This window comes from Palaemon carinicauda, chromosome 14, assembly GCF_036898095.1.
Source record: "Palaemon carinicauda isolate YSFRI2023 chromosome 14, ASM3689809v2, whole genome shotgun sequence".
In the NCBI taxonomy this organism is placed as follows: domain Eukaryota; kingdom Metazoa; phylum Arthropoda; class Malacostraca; order Decapoda; family Palaemonidae; genus Palaemon; species Palaemon carinicauda.
The window spans coordinates 124,762,987-124,787,187 of NC_090738.1; the positions used below are offsets into that span (position 1 = coordinate 124,762,987).

General features: G+C 41.2%; 1 protein-coding gene and 1 long non-coding RNA gene across 6 annotated transcripts in view; one reads left to right on the forward strand and one right to left on the reverse strand.

The window, feature by feature from the left end:
• Positions 1–7,411: 7,411 nt before the first annotated feature.
• LOC137653748 (uncharacterized) lies at positions 7,412–23,365 on the forward strand. The gene is made up of 3 exons (XR_011046541.1): positions 7,412–7,610; positions 19,873–19,965; positions 23,237–23,365. It is a non-coding gene; the product is annotated as an uncharacterized lncRNA (long non-coding RNA).
• The window catches only part of rg (rugose), a 327,718-nt gene continuing 323,498 nt past the window's right edge, over positions 19,982–24,201 (reverse strand). For all 5 annotated transcript variants that reach the window (XM_068387372.1, XM_068387371.1, XM_068387373.1 and 2 more), the window contains one exon: positions 19,982–23,372. In XM_068387372.1, coding sequence (XP_068243473.1) covers positions 23,282–23,372 — 91 coding nt within the window. In that variant the 3' untranslated portion in view covers positions 19,982–23,281. The remainder of the gene's footprint in view (positions 23,373–24,201) is intronic.

Below are 24,201 nucleotides of genomic sequence, written 5' to 3' on the forward strand. Positions count from 1 at the left end.
GACGCATTAACCCTGGATTGGAACCATTGGAGGAAGATTTACCTATTTCCACCAGTGAATCTTCTAATGAAAGTATTGCACAAACTACGCTCCTTCCGGGGGACAGTGGCCTTAGTAGCACCTCACTGGCCAAAGAGCAGTTGGTTTCCTCTCCTCCTCGAGCTGAAACTCCGACCCTTCCGGATTCCATTCCCCAAACTAACCCAAGTAATTCAAACACAGACTGTGTCAGATTCCTCAAGGAGAGCCAAAACCCTAACTTTGTGGACTTCATGAAGTTTGCAGCTCATGAAGACGCAAACATTGACCCGGAAAACGTTCTCTTCATCGAAGCGGACAAAAGGGACTCAACAATTCGTCAATATGATTCGTCTGTTAAGAAATTAGCAGGTTTCCTAAAGAATTCAGACCACACTCGTATGACTCCGAATTTAGCCATCTCGTGCTTTAGGTTCTTATTTGACGAGGGCTTGGCAGCTAGCACTATAACTACCATCAAGTCAGCTTTGAAGAAGATATTCCTGGTTGGGTTTAACATTAACCTGGCTGATTCCTATTTCTCATCTATTCCAAAAGCATGTGCTAGGCTTCGGCCTTTGTATCGGCCGCAAAAAGTCTCTTGGTCTCTGAACAATGTCCTCAAACTCGCGTCGGACACGGACAACGAGTCCTGCTCTTATATCACTCTGCTTAGGAAGACGTTATTTCTAACAGCTATGGCCTCAGGTGCTAGAGTCTCAGAACTAGCAGCTCTCTCACGTAACCCGGAAAACATAGATTTCCTCCCTACAGGCGAAGTACTGCTTTCCCCAGACAGAGCTTTCCTAGCTAAAAATGAAGACCCGCAAAATAGGTGGCCCCCTTGGAAGATCATCTCTCTTCCCCAGGATCCTTCGCTGTGTCCAGTCACTACTCTCAGGACCTTTTTAGCTAGATCTGCCACCCGCTCGTCTGGCCCCTTATTTATCAAGGAACAAGGGGGTACTATGACCATTCAAGGTATCAGACAACAAATCCTCTACTTCATTAAACATGCTAACCCGGAATCATTTCCCCATGCTCATGATATACGGTCAATAGCTACCTCTATCAATTACTTCCAGAACATGGACTTTGATGATCTTAAAAAATACACGGGTTGGAAATCTCCTATGGTTTACAAACGCCACTATCTAAAGAACTTACAGGCCCTTAAATACCCTACGGTTGCAGCGGGTAGTCTTATCTCCCCCCATTAATCTCTGATTATTTCTTTATTCCATCTCTTCTCTCCTCCCTCCTAACCACCTCTCACACCACGTTGCCACTCTCCTGGGTGGTTCGTTAGCCCTAAGTTATTTTACCATGTTTAATTGTTATGATTTAACTGTTATTGTAATTACCATTCCTTTAAAGTTTAGATATGCTTAGACATGTAAGGTTGATACCTTTTACGACAGGACACTCAGGTGATCCCTTGTCTTCATATTATTTTAGCATTATGTCCCCTATGCCTATGGCTAGTTTATGATTTATGTTTACTTACAGTATTATATTATTGCCTTACTTGGTGTTTGTTTTCTCCTTATTATGTTATTAATTTATTGGGCTTGGAAGGCATTCTCTGGTACATTCTCACCGGCCGTCACAGGCCGCCCCAGAAAAGGGATTTTGACGAAGGAAAAATCTATTTCTGGGAAGAGGCCTGTGACGCCCGGTGAAACCCTTCCCGATTATTTGATACGGACCCCACCCCTCTTTTTTTCCTTGCCAAGCCATATGTTCTTGCAGAAGGATGTCCTAGAGGGCGTGCGTGGTAGGTGTCGTTGGGGTAGTTCAACTATGTTCTCTAGAGCCTGTCACGGCCCTCCCCATTGATGAAGGGATTATCTAAATGGAAGACGACCTGTGAATAGTGGTTTTCCGCACGCCTTTGTTTAATACACGACACCTACAAGGTGTTCGCGCGAGGGTTGTAACCTCTGCATTCCATGCTTTTATCTTTCTCTAGTATATTTGGAAGAATTATATTAGGAAAGGTATAAGGAAGGACCTTTCTCACCGGGCGTCACAGGCCTCTTCCCAGAAATAGATTTTTCCTTCGTCAAAATCCCTTTTTTATTCTTTATAGCATAAGGTATCTGAAAATATAGTACTGTAATATTCCAAGCACAAGGTGGAACACACTTTTTGATGCTTGGGAGGAATGTGGTTTATAAGTGTCAAGTAGATAAATGGCAAGGTATTCACCACACATCTGTCAGTAATCCATCATTTTTAAAGTTAGATGTTAATTGTTTGCAGGTATGGAGGATGATGGGATAGTGGTGAAGAGATGAAGACTTATTTACAGATGCACTCAAAGTCTGGCGATGACAAACCACTTCCCGGAAAACATTTGGCAAATGTATGGCTCAAGATTTTCTCCACAGCCTGTATCTATGGCATTACTGTGGAAGAACCTAGTTCAATCACAGTACAGTAAGTTTTTGACAGTTTTTTTTAAAAGTTTTTGTTTTTTCAAAATTTATTGACGAAGGTAGAAGACTCTTTTTGGAGGAAGATTGTGTTCCTAGTCTTAATACAAATATTTTTCCTTTGAAAGAAGGGACTTCTTGGACAAGGTTGTAAACAACAAGTGTTGTGAGCTCTGGCAAGTAGCCTTGTTCACTTTCCTGTCAAAGACTTTGCACTTTTGTGTTTGGTTGCAAGAGTAAGAAAACTATATATATATTTTTTTTTATCTATAGCCTAAGTTACGAATATTCCAGTATATTGTTTTAATCATTATAGCATAAGGCATGGAAAATATTGTACTAAAATATTCCAAGCACAATGTGGAACACGCTGTTAGATGCTTGGTAGCAAGGTGGTTTATAAGTGGCAAGTAGATTAATGGCAAGATATTGCCTACACATCTGTCCGTAATCCATCATTTTAAATGTTAGATGTTAATTGTTTCCAGGTATGGAGGATGATGGGATATTGGTGAAGAGAGGAAGACCTATTTACAGGTGCACTCATTAAGTCTGGCAATGACTAACCACTTAATCCTGGAAAACTATGGCAAAAGGGTCATCATTGTCTGTCACTTAATGTCTGGTTGTAGATTTTCTCCACAGCCCCTAGCTATGGCATTATTATGACTTAACTTAATTCAATCACAGGACAGTAAGTATCTCTTGGACAGATTTTTGATAGGTTTTTCTCAAAAAAAAAAAATTAAAGTTAAACGACTTTTTTTGGAAAAAGATTGTGTTCCTATTCTTGATACAAACCATTTTTTCTTTGAAAGAGGGGACTTCTTGGACGAGGTATTAGATAACCAGCGTCGTGAGCTTGGGCAAGCAGCCTTGTTCACATTCTTGTCAAAGACCTTGCACTTTTGTGTTTGGCTGCAAAAGTATAGAAAATATACATTCTTTTAATCCTTCTAGGATAGGGTATTGGAAAATATTATACTGTAATTTTCCAAGTTCATGGTGGAAAACTGTTTTTGATGCTTGGTAGTAAGGTGGTTTATAAGTGGCAAGTATATTAATGGCAAGGTATTCCCCACACATCTGTCGGTAATCCATCATTTTAAATGTTAGATGTTAATTGTTTGCAGGTATGGAGGATGATGGGATATTGGTGAAGAGAGGAAGACTGATTTACAGGTGCACTCGTTAAATCTGGTGATGATAAACCACTTAATCCCGAAAAACTTTTTGGCCAAATGGGCATCATTGTCTGCCACCTAATGTCTGGCTGTAGATTTTCTCCACAGCCTTTATCTATGGCATTATCATGACTGAACCAAGTTCAATCACAGAACAGTAAGTATCTCTTGACAGTTTTCTATAGGTTTTTTTCTCAAAAAAAAAGAAAAAAAAGTTATTAATATTAGATGTGTTTTGGAAGAAGATTGTGTTCCTAGTCTTAATACAAACCTTTTTTCCTTTGAAAGAGGGCACTTCTTGGACGAGGTAGTTAATAACAAGCGTTGTGAGTGTGGGCAAGTATCCTCGTTCACTTTCCTGTCAAAGGTACTTTTGAACTCTTGTTTGGCTGCAAGAGTATGAAAACTACATTTTTAAAATCTTAATAGCATAAGGTATCAGATAATATTGTATTGTATTATTACAATCACAATTTATAACAGTTTTTGATGCTTGGTAGCAAGGTGGTTTGTAAGTGATAGCAAGGTGGTTTTTAAGTGGCAAGGTATTCCCCACACATCTGCAGACATTGCGGAACATACTCCCACACTTGGGATGGTCCTCCTTTCCAGAGGCAGATGAGGCTGGAGAAAGCATGATAAATCCGAAATTCCTTCAAAATAACGAGAGAACACAGGAAAATCACTGAGCAATGGCGCTACTAGGTAAGGAATAAAGATGGCGGGTGGAGGTGACGTCATTTAGGTACTCAAAACAGTAAGGAGTGGTGCCTTAATAATGTCTCCCCTTTCGTTTCTTGCCACTTTCCCTCTCGAAGCGTAAGCGCTATTCGGGGTAAAGATTGCTATGTGGCGTGACAAGAATACGTCCTCTGATATTATGTGATGGCCCTAAAAGTAAAAGTTAGGGATATTCGCGCCAGGAGTTAGAATTCTGGATACCTTAAGGTAAAATTCTCTGGGAATATCACTGTAGTTAAATATACCCTAGGAAGCTACCTTAAAGGAACTTCCATCAGGACGACATGACTCTCGCCCAAAAATAAACTTTTCACTTCGCTCAAAATCCGTTTTTTAATGTTGGATGTTAATTGTTTGCAAGTATGGAGGATGATGGGATATTGGTGAAGAGAGGAAGACTTATTTACAGATGCACTCATCAAGTCTGTCGATGAAAAACCACTTAATCCCAGAACAATTTTGGCAAAAGGTGCATCATTGTCTGCCACTTTGTCTGGTTGTAGATTTTCTCCACAACCTCTATCTATGGCATTATTGTCACTGAACCTAGTTCAATACTAGGTCAGTATCTGATTTTTTTTAGTTTTTTCTCAAAAAAAAAAAATTATTAAGTTAGAAGACTAGTTTTGGAGAGAAGATTGTGTTCCTAGTCTTAATACAAACCTTTTTTTCATTTGAAAGAGTGGACTTCTTGGACGAGGTAGTAAATAAGTGTTGTGAGCATGGGCAAGTAGCCTCGTTCACTTTCCTGTCACAGACTTTGCCCTATTGTGTCTGGCTGCAAGATTATGAAATCTATACATTGTTTATCTTTATAGCATAAAGCATGGAAAATATTGTACTATAATATTCCAATCACAAGGTGGAACACGCTTTTTGATGCTTTGTAGCATGGTGGTTTATAAGAGGCAAGTAGACGAGTGGCAAGTTATTCCCCACACATCTGTCGGTAACCCATCGTTTTAAATGTTAGATGTTAATGGTTTGCAGGTGTGGAGGAGGATGGGATATTGTTGAAGAGAGGAAGAATTATTTACAGATGCACTCATTAGGTATGGCAAAGACTAACCACTTAATCCCGGAAAACTTTTGGTACAAGTTGCATCATTGTCTGTAACTTGATATCGGACTGTATATTTTCTCCACAGCCTCTATGTATGGCATTAATGTGAGTGAAACTAGTTCTATCACAGGACAGTAAGTATCTCTTGACAGTTTTTTATATGCTTTTTCTAAAAAAAATATTAATGAAGTAAGATGATGTGTTCTGGAGGAATATTTATGTTCCTAGTCTCAATACAAACCTTTGAAAGAGGGGACTTCTTGGACAAGGTAGTAATCAACAACCATTGTTAGCTTGAGCAAGTAGCCTCATTCACATTCCTGTGAAAGACTACGCCCTATCGTGTTTGGCTGCAAGAGTATAAAAAATATAATTTTTTTTAATCATATACATTTTTTTAATATTTATTTCATAAGGTATCGAAAATTATTGTACTCTAATATTCCAAGCACAAGGTGGTTTATATGTGGCCAATATTGCATGGCAAGGTATTCCCCCACTCATTTGTCGGTAATGCATCATTTTTAATGTTAGGTGTTAATTATTTGCAGGTATGGAGGATGATGGGATATTGGTGAAGAGAGAAGACTTATTTACAGATGCACTCATTAAGTCTGGTGATACCAAACCACTTCAACTAGTGAAATTTTTTTTTGCAAAAGGTGCATCATTGTTCGCCAATTATGTGTGGCTGTAGATTTTCTCCACAGCCTGTATCTATGGCATTATCGTGAAAGAACCTAGTTCAATCACAGGACAGTAAGTATCTCAGACTTCTTTTTTCATAGGTTTTTTCTATAAAAAAAAAAAAAAAAAAAAAGTGTAAAGTTGGAAGATGTGTCCTGGAGGAAGATTGTGTTGTTGGTATTAATACAAACCTTTTTTTCCTTTGAAAGAGGGGACTTCAAGGACGAGGTAGTAAACAGTTATATCATGCATGAGGTGTGAAAGTGCCTATGCTAGAAGCCTAGCACTCGTGAGGCTCGAAATTATAGCCAAATTCATGACAACAATAACATAAAAATCCCTAGCTAAAATACTAAATAGCTAAAGTTATTAAAGCAAGGATGCCGGGAATATCGTTCTTGCTAACTAAATGAACTAAAGAACGATCGCGTCATGACGCCATCCGGCCGGCAACAGCTTTTGTTACGTTAATTACGATATCAATCGAAAAGCAAAACTGGCAAGAGCTTACATTTACACAATTCAAAGATATTACTTAACTTTCCAGAAGCTAATGAAGCTGGGGAATCCATAATAATGTGAAAAAGCTTCGAAAAAAGCGAGATAACACAGGGAAAATACTGGTCAGCAAAGCTACAAACGAAAGAATGGTTAGGTGGCGCCGTGCGGTGGCGGATGGCCGAACTATTTAGTCGAGTCGAGTAGTTTTACCTCTTTAACGACACTCTTATTTTCTTGCCACTTTCCCTCTCGAGGTGAAAGGCTATTCGGGGTGTAAATAGCTATGAGATGTGTCAAGATACGTCCTTACGCGATATCCCTTGGAGAAATTTAAATGATACTCGCTCCAGGAGTTAGAATTCTGGATACCTTCGGTAAATTCTCTGGGATATATCACTGTAGTCACATATAACTTAGGAAGCTACTAATGAAGGAACTTCCATCAGGACGACATGGCTCTTTCACCCAAAAATAGATTTTTAGCTTCGCTCAAAATCCGTTTTTTAGCTTAGGCAAGTAGCCTCATTCACTTTCCTGTTAAAGACTGCTCCTTTGTGTTTGGTTAAGAGAGTATGGAAACTATACATTTTTTTATCTTCATAGCATAAGATATTGGAAAATATTGCACTGTAATATTCCAACCACAAGTTTGAACACACTTTTAGATGCTTGGTAGCAAGGTGCTTTATAAGTGGCAAGTATTGAATGACAGGGTATTCCATACACATCTATTGGTATTCCATCATTTTTAATGTTAGATGTTTGTTTGCAGGTATGGAGGATGATGGGATATTGGTGAAGAGAGGAAGACATTTACAGATACACTCATTAAGTGTGGCAATGACTAACCACTTAATCACGGGGAACTTTTTGGCAAAAGGGGCGTCATTGTCTGCCACTTAGTATCTGTTAGTAGATTTTCTCCACAGCTTCTATCTATGGAATTATTATGACTGAACCTAGTTCAATAACAGGACAGTAAGTATATCTTACAGTTTTTCATATGGTTTTCTTCAAATTAAAAAAAAAAAAAATAATAAGTTAGAAGACGTGGTCTGGAGGAAGATTGTGTTTTTAGTCTTAATACAAACCATTTTTTCCCTTGAAAGGGTGGTCTTCTTGGACGAGGTAGTAAATAACAAGCGTTGTGAGCTATGGCAAGTAGCCTTGTTCACTTTCCTTTCAAAGACTTTTCACTTTTGTGTTTGGCTGCAAGAGTATGAAAACTACAGTTTTTTAATCTTTACAGCATAAGGTATCGAAAAATGTTGTACTGTAATATTCCAAGCACAAGGTGGATCACACTTTTTTATGCATGGTAGCAAGGTGGTTTATAAGAGGCAATTAGATGTTTGGCAAGTTATTCCCCACACACCTGTCAGTAATCCATCCTTTTTAAAGTTAGATGTTAATTGTTTGCAGGTATGGAGGATGATGGGATATTGGTGAAGGGAGGAAGACTCATTTACAAATGCACTCAATAAGTCTGGCAATGACTAACCACGTAATCTCTGAAAACTTTTGGCAAAAGTTGCACCATTGTCTGCCGCTTAATGTGTGGTTGTAGATTTTCTCCACAGCCTCTATCTCTGGCATTATTATGACTTAACTTAATTCAGTCACAGGACAGTAAGTATCTCTGGGACAGATTTTTGGTAGTTTTTTTTTTTTTCTCAAAGAAAAAAAATTAAGTTAAAAGACTTGTTTTGGAGGAAGATTGTGTTCCTAGTCTTAATACAAAACTTTTCTTTTGAAAGAGGGGACTTCCTGGGCAAGGTAGTAAACAACAAGCGTTGTGAGCTTGGGCAAGTAGCCTCGTTCACTTTCCTGTCAAAGACTTTGCACTTTTGTGTTTGGCTGCAAAAGTATAAAAAATGTACACTTCTTTTAATCCTTATAGCATAAGGTATTGGAAAATATTATACTGTAATTTTCCAGGCACATGGTGGAACTGTTTTTGATGCTTGGTAGTAAGGGGATTTATAAGTGGCATTTAGATTAATGGCAAGGTATTCCCCACACATTTATCGGTAATCCCATCATTTTTAATGTTAGATGTTAATTCTTTGCAGGTTTGACACCTAATAGCATATATGAGTCGGTTAATAAATTTACAATATACACAGCTAGCTAATGAACCATTTGCTGCCAGCATATAATAGATAATAAAGTTTAGCTAATGTCTATAGACAATAATACTGTACCATATACGCAGCGAGTAAATGAGCTGCCAAACTGAAACGCCATTTGCTTATATTCTCACAAATGAGCGCCAATCTATAAACGACGCAATACACATAAATGAAATAGGATCCTATAATGCACATAATGTATAGACGACACAATACACATAAATGAAATAGGATCCTATAATGCACATAAATGAAATAGGATCATATAATAATTATGACATGTACATCAGATATGAATAGACAATCCTCTACTTTCCGGCCGCTTGCAGACAGTAGCCTTGGATGCTGCCCGCACCCACCAATCGACCAGTTATGCTACTGTTATAATATTGTTTTGTGCTTTTACTCTTTCATACCTCACTCTGAACCGTTTGTCTGGTGGTCTTTTCTTACTTTTACTTACCTGATGGAGGGACAGTCGGAGCAACTCGTCAAGTAATTCTCTGTCTCTTTTGTATTTCCTTTTGTTTATATTGTATCTATTTGGTTTTATTAGATTTACTTTGATGATCTAACATAGTTTGTATTACATTTATTATGGGGTCATTGCTAATTATGTTCATGGTTGTTTCAGGGAATAATCTACTGAAGTTTAAATTGAATAAAGCTTGGGTAGCAGCAGCCAAGTCTTTTAATGTCACGACAATTTATTCAACTTCAACTATGGAGAAACTATTGAAGCCTGCCCGTTTGGATCTGGACCCTAGCTTCCCTTCTGCAGCAAAGGAATGGCTGCATTGGCACAAGACTTTTTCCAACTTTATTCAAGAATGTGGCGAAAGGTCACAAAATAAACTAAAGACACTTCTGAACTATGTCAGTCATAATATGTATGAATACATTGAGGAGTGTGTGGATTATGATACTGCCATTTCCACGTTGGAAAAGTTATATGTTAAGGCACCTAATGAAATATTCACCAGACATTTGCTTGCTACTCGCCAACAAAAGGCAGCGGAAACTTTGGATGAGTTTCTGAGAGAATTGCATGAATTAAGCAAGGACTGTAATTTAAAGTCAGTTAGTGCAGAACAATACAGAGAGGAGTTGATCATGGATGCTTTTATAAATGACCTGGCCTCACCTATGATTCGGCAATGTCTTCTCAAAAATAAAACTAGACTTACAGGCAGCTTATGACCAGGCTTACTCTTTAGACCTAGCCCAACGTAATGCTAGTGTTTACAGTCGCGTGCTTCCTCATGTTGGGCATACTGCTGCTGTGGTTACATCGGATCATGCACTTATTACAGAGGATCATGTGAAGAGTGGACCAACGTCTGAGAGCTGTGAGGTAACTGCTGGAACTCAAATTTTAGCGAATACTGTGTCCATGATGAGAAAGTGCTTTTTTTGCAGAGGGCCCTATCATATTCATGCACACTGTCCAGCTCTGGATTCCATTTGCAATAAATGTGGCAAGAAGGGGCACTTTACAAAAGCGTGCCTGTCTAAATCTGCATATGGAGGTAAATCTACAACAGCTACAGTATTTGATCCCTCACAGTCATCTGTTCTTGCGGCTAATGCTGGTACCTCTTTTCCTCAGAGCCTCTATAGGGCAGCTACCTCAACAACAATTAAAGAACGGAAGTTGACAGCCCTTGTCGACTCGTGCAGTGATGACAGTTATATAGATGAAGATGTAGCATGGGAATTGAAGCTAACCAATACATCCCACTGATAAAGACGTAGCTTTAGCACAGAAATCTTTACGTACAAGCTCTCCAGGTAATGTCAATGTAGACTTGACTCTTCATCTTAATGGAGAAACTTATCCATCCACACATCTAGCAGTAATGAAGCATTTATGTTCAGGAGTATTACTTGGTCAGGACTTCCAAGAGCAGCATCAGAAAGTGACTATTGAATACGGTGGGCCGAAACCAGTGCTCAACTTATCTGGTGCTAACCCCTACTGTTGTTGGCAGCTGCTGCTGTGGATGAGCCTTCTATCTTTCAGCATTTTTTACGTAATTGTAAGCCTTTTGTCACTAAATCAAGACATTACTGTAAAGATGACAAAGAATTCATTGAAGCAGAGACTAGTCGTCTCTTGGCTGAGGGTGTTATTGAGGATAGTCTCAAGTTGTGGTAATTAACGATTCCTTTAATCGGCATAAGAAAAGGATGTGTGTTGATTACTCGCAAACTATAAATCTGTATACAGAACTGGATGCTTATCCATTACCAAGGATTGACACCATGGTTAATGAACTCGACATATTGCGTATTTTTGACTTTTGACTTGAAAAGCGCTTACCACTAAGTCCCACTAAAGGAATCAGACAAGAAGTATACAGCTTTTGAAGCCAACGGACGCCTGTTCTAGTTCTGTAGAGTACCTTCCGGAGTTACCAATGGAGTTGCAGCCTTCCAACGAACTATGGATAAGTTGGTGAAAGAAGAAAACTTACAAGGTGCTTTCCCATATTTGGACAATATCACTATTGCTGGACACACTCAAGAACAACATGATCAGAACGTGCAGCGCTTTCTTGAGGTCATCAACAAGAGGAACCTAACTTTCAATGCTACTAAAACTATTAAATCTGTGTACCATTAATATTCTTGGCTACTGTGTGGGGAATGGTGTAATAAAGCCTGACGTGGAAAGACTCCGGCCTCTACAAGAACTACCACCTCCCACTAGTCAAGGATCCTTAAAGAGGGCAATGGGTATGTTTGCTTATTATGCTAAATGGATACAGAATTTTTCTGCAAAGATTCAACCACTGGCAAGAGTAAAGAAATTTCCTTTAGATGAAGAAGCTTTGCAGGCTTTCGAACTACTGAAACAAGAACTTGAAGGAGCAACACTACACTCTGTGGATGAAAATTTGCCTTGTGAGGTCGAATGTGATGCCTCGGAAGTAGCAGTCTCGGCAGTACTCGACCAGAATGGCAGGCCTGTGGCCTTCATGTCTAGGACTTTACAAGGAAGTGAAGTTCACTATCACATCGTAGAGAAGGAAGCCATGGCTATCGTGGAGGCTGTACGTAAGTGGAGTCATTTTTTTTGCAAGACAACACTTTGATCTCGTTACAGACCAACGTTCTGTGGCCTTCATGTTTGATAACAGGAAACTCACTAAAGTTAAGAATATTAAGATCCAGGAATGGCGGATGGAACTCGCAGCCTTCAGTTATACAGTACATTATCGCCCCGGTAAAAAGAATGTGGTTCCTGATGCCTCCACCCGAGCTTTTTGTGGTTTCGTGGTTTCTATGTCATCTACTCTCACTGAACTACATGGGAATCTGTGCCATCCATGAGTGATTCACTTTGTGAGATTGAAAAATCTTCCCTTTTCCACTGCGGACGTTAAGAAGGTCTGTGCTTTTTGCAGGATATGTGCAGAATTGAAACCAAGATTCTACAAATTCCAAGATTCTACAAATTCCAAGAAGGAACACTCATCAAGGCGACACAAGGAATGGAGAGATTAAGCTTTGACTTTAAAGGACCAGTTCCGACGGCCTCATGCAACCCATATCTACTTATTGTGGTTGATGAATATTCTCGTTTTCCTTTCGCTTTTCCGTGTCCCATAATGAACACAACTACAGTGATTAAGTGCTTAGAACAAATATTCAGCCTGTGTGGGATGCCTCAGTATATACATTCGGATCAAGGAAAGAACAAATATTCAGCCTGTGTGGGATGCCTCAGTATATACATTCGGATCAAGGAACCTCATTCATGTCCAGGGAGCTCAAAACCTATCTCGCACAGAAGGGAGTTGCAACAAGTCGAACTACCCCTTTTCATCCAATCGGTAATGGGCAAGTGGAGCGGCTCAATGGTACTGTATGGAAGGCAATCCAGCTGGCACTCGGGTCTCGAAATCTTCCCGATCAGCACTGGGAATTAGTACTCACTGATGTGATACATTCACTTAGATCCCTTCTGTCGACAGCAAATAATGTCACACCCCATGAACGCTCTTTTGGATTTCCGCGCCGCTCATCCTTGGGGAGCTCTCTGCCTTTGTGGCTTATGTCGTCAGGACCGGTATTATTGAGGAAGTTTGTCAGAACAAGCAAAAATGAACCCCTAGTGAATGAAGTTGAACTATACCTGCTAACCCAACATAAGCTAACATTAGACATCCCAGCAGACGAGAGTCTAACGGTTTCCTGACGTGATTTGGCCCCATGCCCTAGTGATAATTCTGTTTCTGGAAATCAAGAACTACCTTCTGTTTCACTGTCACCAGAGGCCATACCATCTCAATCTCCAGTGTCACCCACGACAACCCATCAAGTGTTTCCATAAGGTATGGGACGTCACCCAGAAGCTGAAATTAGAACAGAGGCTGCATCGCCTCCAGTTCGTAGATCAACCCGGATGTTAAGGGCTCCGAACCAATATGGGTGGGATTGATTTCTTATGAAGTGATGTACAGTAACCAATTTTATATCTAGAGGGGAAGAATGTTATAATATTGTTTTGCCATGGGCGCGAACAACACGCTGCGCGCCATGGGCGCGAGCAACACGCTGCGCGCCATGGGCGCGAGCAACACGCTGCGCGCCATGGGCGCGAGCAACACGCTGCGCGCCATGGGCGCGAGCAACACGCTGCGCGCCATGGGCGCGAGCAACACGCTGCGCGCCATGGGCGCGAGCAACACGCTGCGCGCCATGGGCGCGAGCAACACGCTGCGCGCCATGGGCGCGAGCAACACGCTGCGCGCCATGGGCGCGAGCAACACGCTGCGCGCCATGGGCGCGAGCAACACGCTGCGCGCCATGGGCGCGAGCAACACGCTGCGCGCCATGGGCGCGAGCAACACGCTGCGCGCCATGGGCGCGAGCAACACGCTGCGCGCCATGGGCGCGAGCAACACGCTGCGCGCCATGGGCGCGAGCAACACGCTGCGCGCCAGGGGCGCGAGCAACACGCTGCGCGCCATGGGCGCGAGCAACACGCTGCGCGCCATGGGCGCGAGCAACACGCTGCGCGCCAGGGGCGCGAGCAACACGCTGCGCGCCATGGGCGCGAGCAACACGCTGCGCGCCATGGGCGCGAGCAACACGCTGCGCGCCAGGGGCGCGAGCAACACGCTGCGCGCCATGGGCGCGAGCAACACGCTGCGCGCCAGGGGCGCGAGCAACACGCTGCGCGCCATGGGCGCGAGCAACACGCTGCGCGCCATGGGCGCGAGCAACACGCTGCGCGCCATGGGCGCGAGCAACACGCTGCGCGCCATGGGCGCGAGCAACACGCTGCGCGCCATGGGCGCGAGCAACACGCTGCGCGCCATGGGCGCGAGCAACACGCTGCGCGCCATGGGCGCAAGAGCGCACGACCATCTCGGGAGTCCTCCAGGAAGTCTTTGGAGACTTTCCTATTGTCTGGCACTCGGGCCATTGAGTTCCTCTCCCATCAGGTAGTGAACCTTTGGGCCAACATTATCCTGAAGAGGTGAGATGCCGTCATGGGCAAGCTCTATAGACATCTCCCTCCGGCCGAAGTAGCGAGTCTGAGAAATGCTCCTTTCGAGGGCAATTCTTTGTTCCATCCCGAGGATGTCGAGCGGGTGGCAGAGAGGTGGAGGAAGTCCAGTCAGGACTCCCTCATCCAAAAGGTCTTAACAGCTAGACCTTACCCCTCTCAGCCACAGCGGAAAGCACAGCAAAACCCGCAGCCGAAAGGGCTAGAGACCCAAAACAGCAGGGTAAAAAGGGTGGAAAGCAGGCCTTTCACAGCAAAAAGTCCTTTCGTGGAGGAAAGGGTAAGAAGGAATCTGGCCGAGGCCGGTCCCAATAAGATAGGCAATCCTCCCATTTGCCCACCTGTGGGGGGATGCCTGCCAAGCCGCTGGCAGAGGTGGCTTCACCACGGGGCCGAATCCTGGACAGTCGAGGTGATTCGTTCAGGGTATCGTATCCCGTTCACGCTCTCTCTCCCTCCACTGACTCGAGTGCCAATTCCATTGAACTCTGAGGAGTTTGCCCTCAGGGCAGAAGTCCAGTCCATGTTGGAGAAGGACGCTCTCCGGGAGGTCCTCGACGGGTCCCCAGGCTTCTACAGTCGACTCTTTCTTGTGAAATAGGCGTCTGGAGGCTGGAGACCAGTCATCGACCTCTCGGCCCTGAACAGGTTTGTCGAACAGACTCCTTTCAGGATGGAGACGGCCGACACAGTCAGACAAGCGATAAGACCCCAGGACTTCATGTGCACTCTAGATCTGAAGGACGCATACTTCCAGATCCCAATTCACCTGTCTTCAGGAAGTATCTGAGATTCATGTTCAATCAGAAGCATTACCAGTTCAGGGTACTGTGTTTTGGTCCTTCCACAGCACCCCAGGTATTCACGAGAGTATTCGCCCTAGTATCGTCTTGGGCTCACAGAGTCGACATCCGTCTCCTAAGATACTTGGACGACTGGCTGATTCTTGCAGACTCGGAGGTGGCCTTCTCCGCCACCGAGACGAGCTTCTAAGGTTTTGCCAGGATCTGGGAATCTCGGTAAACCTCGAAGTTTCAACTGCTCCCCTCTCAAGAACTGGTATACCTAGGCATGCGATTAGACACCCTAAGGCACAAAGCGTTTCCATCAGACAAAGGGATCCAGAGACTGAGGGAGATAGCACAGGTCTTCCTCAGTTGGGAAGAGCTCCCGGCGCAGTATTGGCTTCGCCTTCTCGGTCACCTCTCTTCCCTGACCCGACTGGTCCCCAACAGTCACCTCAGGATGAGTTCCCTTCAGTGGTGACTAAAATCCCAGTGGAACCAACACTCAGATTCCCGGGATCACCTAGTTCACATAGGGCTAGAGGAACAGTCGGGCCTCAGGTGGTGGCTGGCGGAGCCGCACCCCTGCAAAGGGGTCGATCTTCTCGTCTCTTCCCCGGAATTGATGCTTTTTTCGGATGCATCAAAAGAAGGGTGGGGGCTCACATGCTGCACCATTACATCTCCGGCCTATGGTCCGAACCAGAAAGGTACCAACACATAAATCTCTTAGAGATGAGGGCAGCCTCTCTGGCCCTCAAAGAGTTCCACCAGGTCCTGGCGGGGCACTCCGGGGTGCTGATGAGCGACAACACCACGGTAGTAGCTTATCTAAGCAAACAGGGCAGTATCTTTTCGCAGCAGGACAACTCGGTGACTCTATCATCTCGCTTCATTCGGGGTAAGCAGAATGTGCTAGCAGTCAAGCTGAGCAGAGAGACTCAGATAGTTGGCACCGAGTGGTCTTTGAATTCTCTGATAGCCAACAAAGTCCTGACTTTGTGGTGTTCCCCGACTGTGGATCTGTTCGCATCGGCCCTGAATTTCAGGCTCCCGTTGTACTGCTCCCCAGTCCCGGATCCCCAAGCTCTTTGGCAAGATGCTTTTCAACAACGGTGGATAAACCTGGACGCTTACGTGTTTCCCCCGTTCTGTCTGATGAGAAAAGTCCTCAACTAAGTACGAGCAAGCAACAACTTGCAAATGACCCTCATAGCTCCGCTATGGCATCATGCAGAATGGTTCCCGGATCTTCTGCATCTCCTCACGGAGATCCCGAGGGAGCTTCCTCCACAGCACGACCTCCTCAAACAACCACAAGCCAACATCTTCCACAGAGCCGTAGCCTCGCTTCGACTTCACGCCTGGAGACTATCCAGCACCTCACACAGAGAGGCTTTTCGCAACTGGTTGCGAAAAGAATGGCTGGACACCTCAGGAGATCCACAGAGGCAGTCTACCAGGCAAAGTGGTCAGTTTTCTATGGTTGGTGTCGTGGAAGGGGTATCTCTCCCCTCGATGCCTCTGTTCCAACTATAGCGGAGTTTCTTGTATACCTTCGGATACCTTCGGGAAGAAATGCTTCTCTCGGTCTCGGCAGTCAAAGTCTACCGCTCAGCCTTGACTCTCGCCTTTAAACTGAAGGGAATCGATATTTCCTACTCGTTGGAACTTTCTTTGCTCATACGCAGTTCTGAGCTTACTTGTCCCCAGGCAGAGCTAAGACCTCCCCCTTGGAACGTGGTTCGGGTCCTCAGGTCTCTGAAGGGCTTCCCCTATGAACCACTACGCCAGGCCTCGGATCGCCACCTCACGTGGAAGACTGTGTTCTTGCTCACTCTGGCTTCAGCCAAGAGAGTTGGCGAACTTCATGGTCTATTAGCTGATGTCTCCCACTCAAGGAGATTGGGGGAAGTAATCCTCAACTACGTCCCTGAGTTTGTAGCTAAGACTCAAAATCCGGGTGTGCAGGACTCGAGGTTCGGCCCATTCCTTAGGTCTCTGAAGGGCTTCCCCTATGAACCACTACGCCAGGCCTCAAATCGCCACCTCACTTGGAAGACGGTGTTCCTGCTCGCTCTGGCTTCGACCAAGAGAGTCGGCGAACTTCATGGTCTATCAGCTGATGTCTCCCACTCAAGGAGATGGGGGGAAGTAATCCTCAACTACGTTCCTGAGTTTGTAGCTAAGACTCAAAATCCGGTTGTGCAGAACTCCAGGTTCGGCCCATTTCGGATAGTGTCTTCGTTCTGTAACCGAAGATCCAGACCAACTGTTACTATGTCCAGTAAGGATCTGAGGTGTTACTTAAAAAGAACAGCAAAAGCTCGCCCCCGTGTACGAGCACTTTTTGTCAGCACGGGGAAGGTCAAGAGGAGGGTCACGAGGAATACTATTTCCTCTTGGATAAGGAAAGTAATCAAATACGCTCTATATCCAGATCGTCCCCTGTCCAACCGACCCAGAACTCATGACGTCAGAGGCATTGCAACGTCTCTGGCGTTCAAGAAGAATTTTTCTGTGGCACAGGTAATGCAGGCAGGCATGTGGAAGCGTCAGACGACCTTCACAGCTTACTACCTGAAAGACGTAACCCACAGGAGCATGGAAACCTTCTCCATTGGTCCTGTGGTGGCCGCACAACAAGTGATCTAATGCCTCTGGCTCCTTGATGTACAAGTAGCGGAGGGTTGAGGGCTGAGGTTACCCGGGTTAGTCTAGGGTGAATGAAAAGAATGTCTGGCTCACTACTTTCTTTCTCCTTCTCCCCCCCTGGGGAAATAGCTCTGCAAGACCGAAGCATAGCTGACCCCACCCCTCTGCAGGTAAGAATAATTTCCCTTGTGCATCCTGAGTATGAATGAATACTTTGTTACGTCACCAATACCTCTTGAGGGATGGTATGGGATATGTCTTAGAATCTACGAGTTCCTACGTGAAGACAAGCCACGAGTCTCTCTCACACAAGCTTCTGCAGGCCGCTATCAGTGAGTTGCCTTGCAACTACTTTGATTTTAGCGAGGGTAGGGTTCCTACTAATTAGATCAAAATCAATTAGAAGGAGCCCCGGGTCATGACCAAGGCCAGTTGGTAGAACTTCCTCCCTCCTAAGAGTAAGTCACCCTATAAATAGCGAAGGTTTGTATCTGTCGGAACAAATAACAAATTTGGAAATAATTTGTATTTTTCCTAACATACAAACCTGGAGCTATTTATACAAATTGGCCCGCCACCCTGTCCTCCTAGAAGTCCTGCCAGAAAGCAAAAGTGGTTACTCAACCGACAGATGTGAGTGAGCGGGGTAGCTAGTTTACCCCAACCCCCTCCCGCTAACTAGCGGATGGGGTAATTATCCCTCACTAAAATTGTCTTGGCTGGTTTTCAGCGTTGCCGAAAGTAATACCCTATAGAGAGCTCCAGGTTTGTATGTTAGGAAAAATACAAATTATTTCCAAAGTTATTTTAGTGTGTTCGGACAATAACAAAGTACTCTAAGTTCAATGTGAGCTTCCGCAACTGATGTTACTCAAATACTATTAAGTTTTAAATAATGTAGATTATAACTATAATCTACGGAAGATAGTCTTGTCCTTTAAAGTTGTTTAATCGGCTCAGCTGAAGGGGTACTTTCACTATGATATTCTTTGATATTAGTACCCCTACAGTTTTTATCATTTCCAATTAAGAGCAACCTCTTCATTCTGGAGAATTTGTCGTGTTCATTTCCTTTTCACCCATATCCAAGCCTGCACTCATCTGGGTCTTAGGGTTGCTACTAGGATCAAATAGGTGAAGCTTTCATATATGTTACAAGACATTTCAATGACACCATGAGGAACTGAATCCCAAATGTTCACTCCCCCTCCCTTGCTACCCAAGGAGTGTTACCACTTACAGCGGCTCAAGAGTAAGCCACACCTGCTTGATGGGTCTGTGTTACAGAAAAGCAACAATTCTTACTCAATCATCTTGGCCTGAAAAATAGAGAATGCTGGGAGTGCTATTGCCCAAACCAGCCTTTCCTATAGTCCTGTCCTAAGAGTCATTTTATGAAGTCTTAGAATTCACCAAATATTGAGTGGTTAACAATACCACTATAGTATTAGCTTTTAATTGTGATCCCCAGTCTTGGCTATGTTTTTTCTATTTGCCACAGCAGTAAAGTATGATGAAAGCGTAAAATATTTACACTTATTTAGACCAAAATTGTATTGAATACTGTCAAAAGAAATATCTTGTGGTCCGAGATCCCTTTGTTCGTAATGTGGATTGATACAAGATTTTCAAATGTATTGCACTAGTCATGAGTTTTTTTACAAGGCAGTCTTTCATTGAGAGGCCTTCCCCCCTAGCATATGACTACAGTGCCTGTATTGGTTTTCAACTACTATATAGCTGATCCTAAAAATCATCCATAGTATATAAAAATTTTAAGATAACTGTATGTCTGCAGTTTTACTAGAAAGTATGCTATAAATGCATCACATAAGTTCCTTTTTCGCTCTTCTTTTTTATATTGGATGACATTTCTATGGTTTCTTGACACTCAGACTTCTCCCATCTCGGAGGTAATTCGTATCCTCTGCATTTTCTTTAAATTACCATTAAGACTAGGCTTCTTTTAAGGTTTGCAGCTAAATGCACTTGGTGCCCAAGTAATCTCCTATGTGAATGTTAACCCCATCCTAATTTTTTATTTTCTAATTATTTTTAAGATATTTATGTGGATCTAATTGCTTTACCTCAAAGGTTCACCTTGTACTATAGCAAATGAAATGTTCTAATTCTGTTTCTATCAACAGGACTGGCATCTGGAGGATTCTGTTACACCTACAGGAATGGCATCTGGAGGAAGAAGTGTTTTCATCAAAAACATACACTGGAAATCCCAAGGGGTAAGTAAAAAGGGGCATTAGTAATATCCTTTATTGGCCATTCTACGTACACTAACTTTAACAATAAGGAGTGAGGGAGGATGGTCAGACCGGTAGTATTGGTTACAGCTGTCAAAAACCTGTTAGCAACCTCCACCGTATGTTGTGAGATACTCAGGCTAATGTCCTAGATGTGTTCGTTTCACTTTGCCTAACTTATCAAAATATTTTTTTTTATTAATCATTTCATTCTCATATTATGTTAATCCTCTGAACAAAAATATTGTCAGAAAAGGTTGCATTGGCCTGAGTATTTTATGCAAGGGAGGTTGATGACCAATGTTATGAGTTCTCATTTATGAAATAATATTAGTGAGATGGAGGCTGCTGCACCTTTAGTATGTGCCCAGTTCATGACTGCTATGCCAATCCTATGCCATGTGAAGTTTAATAAAGGAAAGAAAAGTGACATTTTGATGGTAAAACCTGATTTTGCACTGAAAGCTTAATCATATACCCAAACTGACAACATCCCATATATAATAATTATAATACTTTATACAATAAATCACTAAGTAATAGTGACTGATTAATTTTTTTTCTCATAAAAATCATACTAGCAGTCTTAAGTCTAACACTGGACACAGTACTGTACTAGTCCAAAAAGAAACAACGAGCTTAACTCGATCTGGATTTACCCTTTGCAAGCTTTCAAACCTTAACACCATTGATCAATCAACAAACACCACTATTTTTAATTTAATTTTCCCAAAATTTGTTTGCGATTTGAAGTTTTTATTGAACTGATTACCGAGACAAACATTGGTTAAGCTCTAATGACAATCAGTTCCTTGGGCAAAGAAATGCACGTGCATTCTACTACAAAAGCAAAAATAAATTGCAAAAAATGCAGAACTGTATAATATGCTCAAACAACTTGATTAATTAATTCCAAGTGCATATCCAGTGACATGGAAAAAGTGTACCATCAGGAATTTTATAAAATAATTGATGATGGTAAGTGTACAGTCAAATATAACTTGCCAAAATAAGCTAAATTCTAAATATTCATATCAAACAACGTGACTGCAAGATGGCAGTAATTAAAACTGATGCCAGCTGCAGTTCCTTATTTATACAAGTCACTCAAGCACATGACAACCACAAGAACGAGAAGTTTAAGCTCTCCTCACATGTGGAAACTTTTCTTTATATTACATGGACAGTGAGCTTGGTAATTCACTATATACAATGTTCTGAGCAGCTATCACAAACACAACTGATGGAGGGAATGGTCGGTTAGTTTCAGTGCCAAGCTTGCCTGGGGTCCTTGAGCTGTGATTTCAACTATGAAGGAGTTTGTAGAATTTGAAAGATTTCAAATTAAAGGAAAAAACTCTGCAAGTTAACACACACAGTTATTTTATAAGGAAAAAAGAATTAAAATGCACAATATGTTAATGCTACAGAATAATGATTCATTTCCACACATGATCAAGATGCTATTAGCATTCTAAATCTTCCATTTGATTGCAATTCCCTTTTCAAGCTTTTATAACCCTACCACAGTACATAAAATCTAAAAATTTCCTTCACTCTGTTAAAAAGAGTTCACCAAGTCTAATAGTTCCCTATAAATTACTGTATAGTTTCCTAACACGTACAGCTTCAGAAAATAAAATCTCTAGAAATATCTACCTGTTTATAATGAATAGTTATATATCATTATTAATGTAACTATGATATCTAATCATTCATTACCATTTCAGTTTAAACATCACATTACTGTAATCATAAAAAGATGGCGTGTTTCAAAATCATTAGCTCATTGCTGCAACTTTCAAACATTTTGATACCACAAAATCTGCTCAAGCATTCATAAAAAGACACATTCGTAAAATTGACTAATGATGCAAATATCATTATCATCTTCATCATATTTTGTGTTAAGTAACAACAAGAACCATGAATGCTTATTTTTAAATGACCAACATACAGCGCTTTTCTTATTATAAATACTAACAGTCACAATCTACAGAAACATTGGATTTGTCTTTTAGTTTTCTATTGTTTTAAAAACTGACCCCTTTTTGGCACAGCGACACCTGACTAGAAGCAACACCTGGGCTTTCTTAATTATTGCCGTAAAGAAACGCCTTAATGAATTCTTTGCCACTGGTCGTTCAAACATAAATTGGACCAGTGGTAATGAGTGTTGGACTGTTCAATTATTTTTTCCTTTCTAACTACAGAAAAATAAGCTTTAATGAAGTACATAATAGGCTCTTAAATTATCTAGCTAACAGTATGCTATAAGAATCTCCCATATATATATATTTATATTTATATAATGTGTGTGCATATATACATACTTATAATCAAATTAAATATACCATACTGAAATTCCTAGCAAAAAATTGCACTTAAATATACATATAAAGTTTAGTTTATATACCCATATACAGATTAATCAAAATATTTTACCCTTAATAAGAAATTCATTGCCTAGTTCCCTATTGTGGTCAACTGCAGTCAGCATGCATGAGCAAAATATATCTCGCTTGGTTTTTTTCCATTTTTCTTCTTCAATCAGGAAATAACATACTGTATGTCTCACTTCAGGTTTACCCTCTTAAACTTCTAAATGGCATGATTTTTTTTATAGCAACCGAATTTCAGCTCTGTAAGCAATGAAAAAATTTAGAAATATAAGTACAGTCTATCACAAAGCATTGCGAGCAACTAGGTGTCTGAAACTCTACCTAGTAGAAGCTCCTGTGCTCTCAAATTATCATAATAAAACTTTTGCAGCTACACATTATGTATAAAAAGACATTCAAGCTTTTTTGCATACTGGTCATGATTTAAATGATGGTCATCTTTAAGACCCTGAAGTTAAAAGTTTTTGTTCTAAAGATTCTCATTTTCAACAAGTTGGTGGAAGTGGAAAGACACAGTGCAGTAAATGTACATTGTGTAATGTAGTGAATTATCTCAAAGTATTACAGTAGTACAGTAATGTCAAGATATACAGTACTGTATTATATAGTCCTTTAATCAATTTGATTTTACAAATTTAATTATATTACATAATGTATATGTTTTAATACAGTTGTGCATTATAGCTACTTAAGCATATATATATAAATGTATATAATGTATATGTGTATTTCAATACACATATATAATATATAAAATAAATACATATACATGTATATAATAAGTACATACAAAATTAAAAAATTTAAAGCACTTTTTTCAAAGGCTGAATTTCATTTTGCCTTTTATACAGCGATTCAAGTCGAGTCTGGTTATAAATCCTAAGGTCATAAGCAACTTAATAACGCTGCTGGAACTCATGATGCCAACGATTAAAATCGATATGGAAAACAACAATAGAGCCTGTTGACAGACCAGCCATCAGGAACCTGAAAAACAAAACTTCATTTTAGAGGAAAGACAGTATCAATTTCTAGTGGCTCTTCATCTTCTTGAATTTACAATTTGTAAGTACCCTACTCTCTCTATAAAACAGTGGTTTACTAAATCTTATGAATTATTAGTAACTGAAAAATTTTCAATTTAAGTTTGGATAAAAAAAAAAAAAAAAATTAAAGTAACAAATGTAAAAATTATTCTAATTTATTTTATTGAAAATAAATAGCTCAGAATACTGGATCTGTAAAAATGTAAAAATTATTCTAATTTATTTTATTGAAAATAAATAGCTCAGAATACTGGATCTGTAAATTCTGTATAAGTAGATAATAACAAAATTTAACATTAATACTTTTTCTTAAAATGGTAAGAACCGTAACTTATTTCCTGCAGTTAAATCTTTCAATGATTATACAAAGATTAAATACTGTATCTCCAGGTATTTTAGATGTTAAATGATCAAATGCTTAATATAAAGTGTATTAGTACCGATTGCACATCTGTTCCTACACGAATCCCATTGTCCTTAATAGGAGTACGACTTCAGTCGAGCTGTAACACTCGTCAAAATTTAATGAGGTCGGCTAAACGCCCCTTAACCTGTCAGTCAGTAAGTTGACCACTTTTGACTTCGGCTGCAAGCGGAACACTCGTACTCTTGCTGCCTCTTAAATTTTGGCAACTTTTAAGGTTTTTCTTTCGCTAAAATAAAAAAATAATGGTGTACAGACATACTGTTGTTTGGGTAATCCCTGATAAATTCCATGGAAAAGTATAACGATATGCAACAGTTTCTGGGTATAGCTGCAAGTGTGTGAC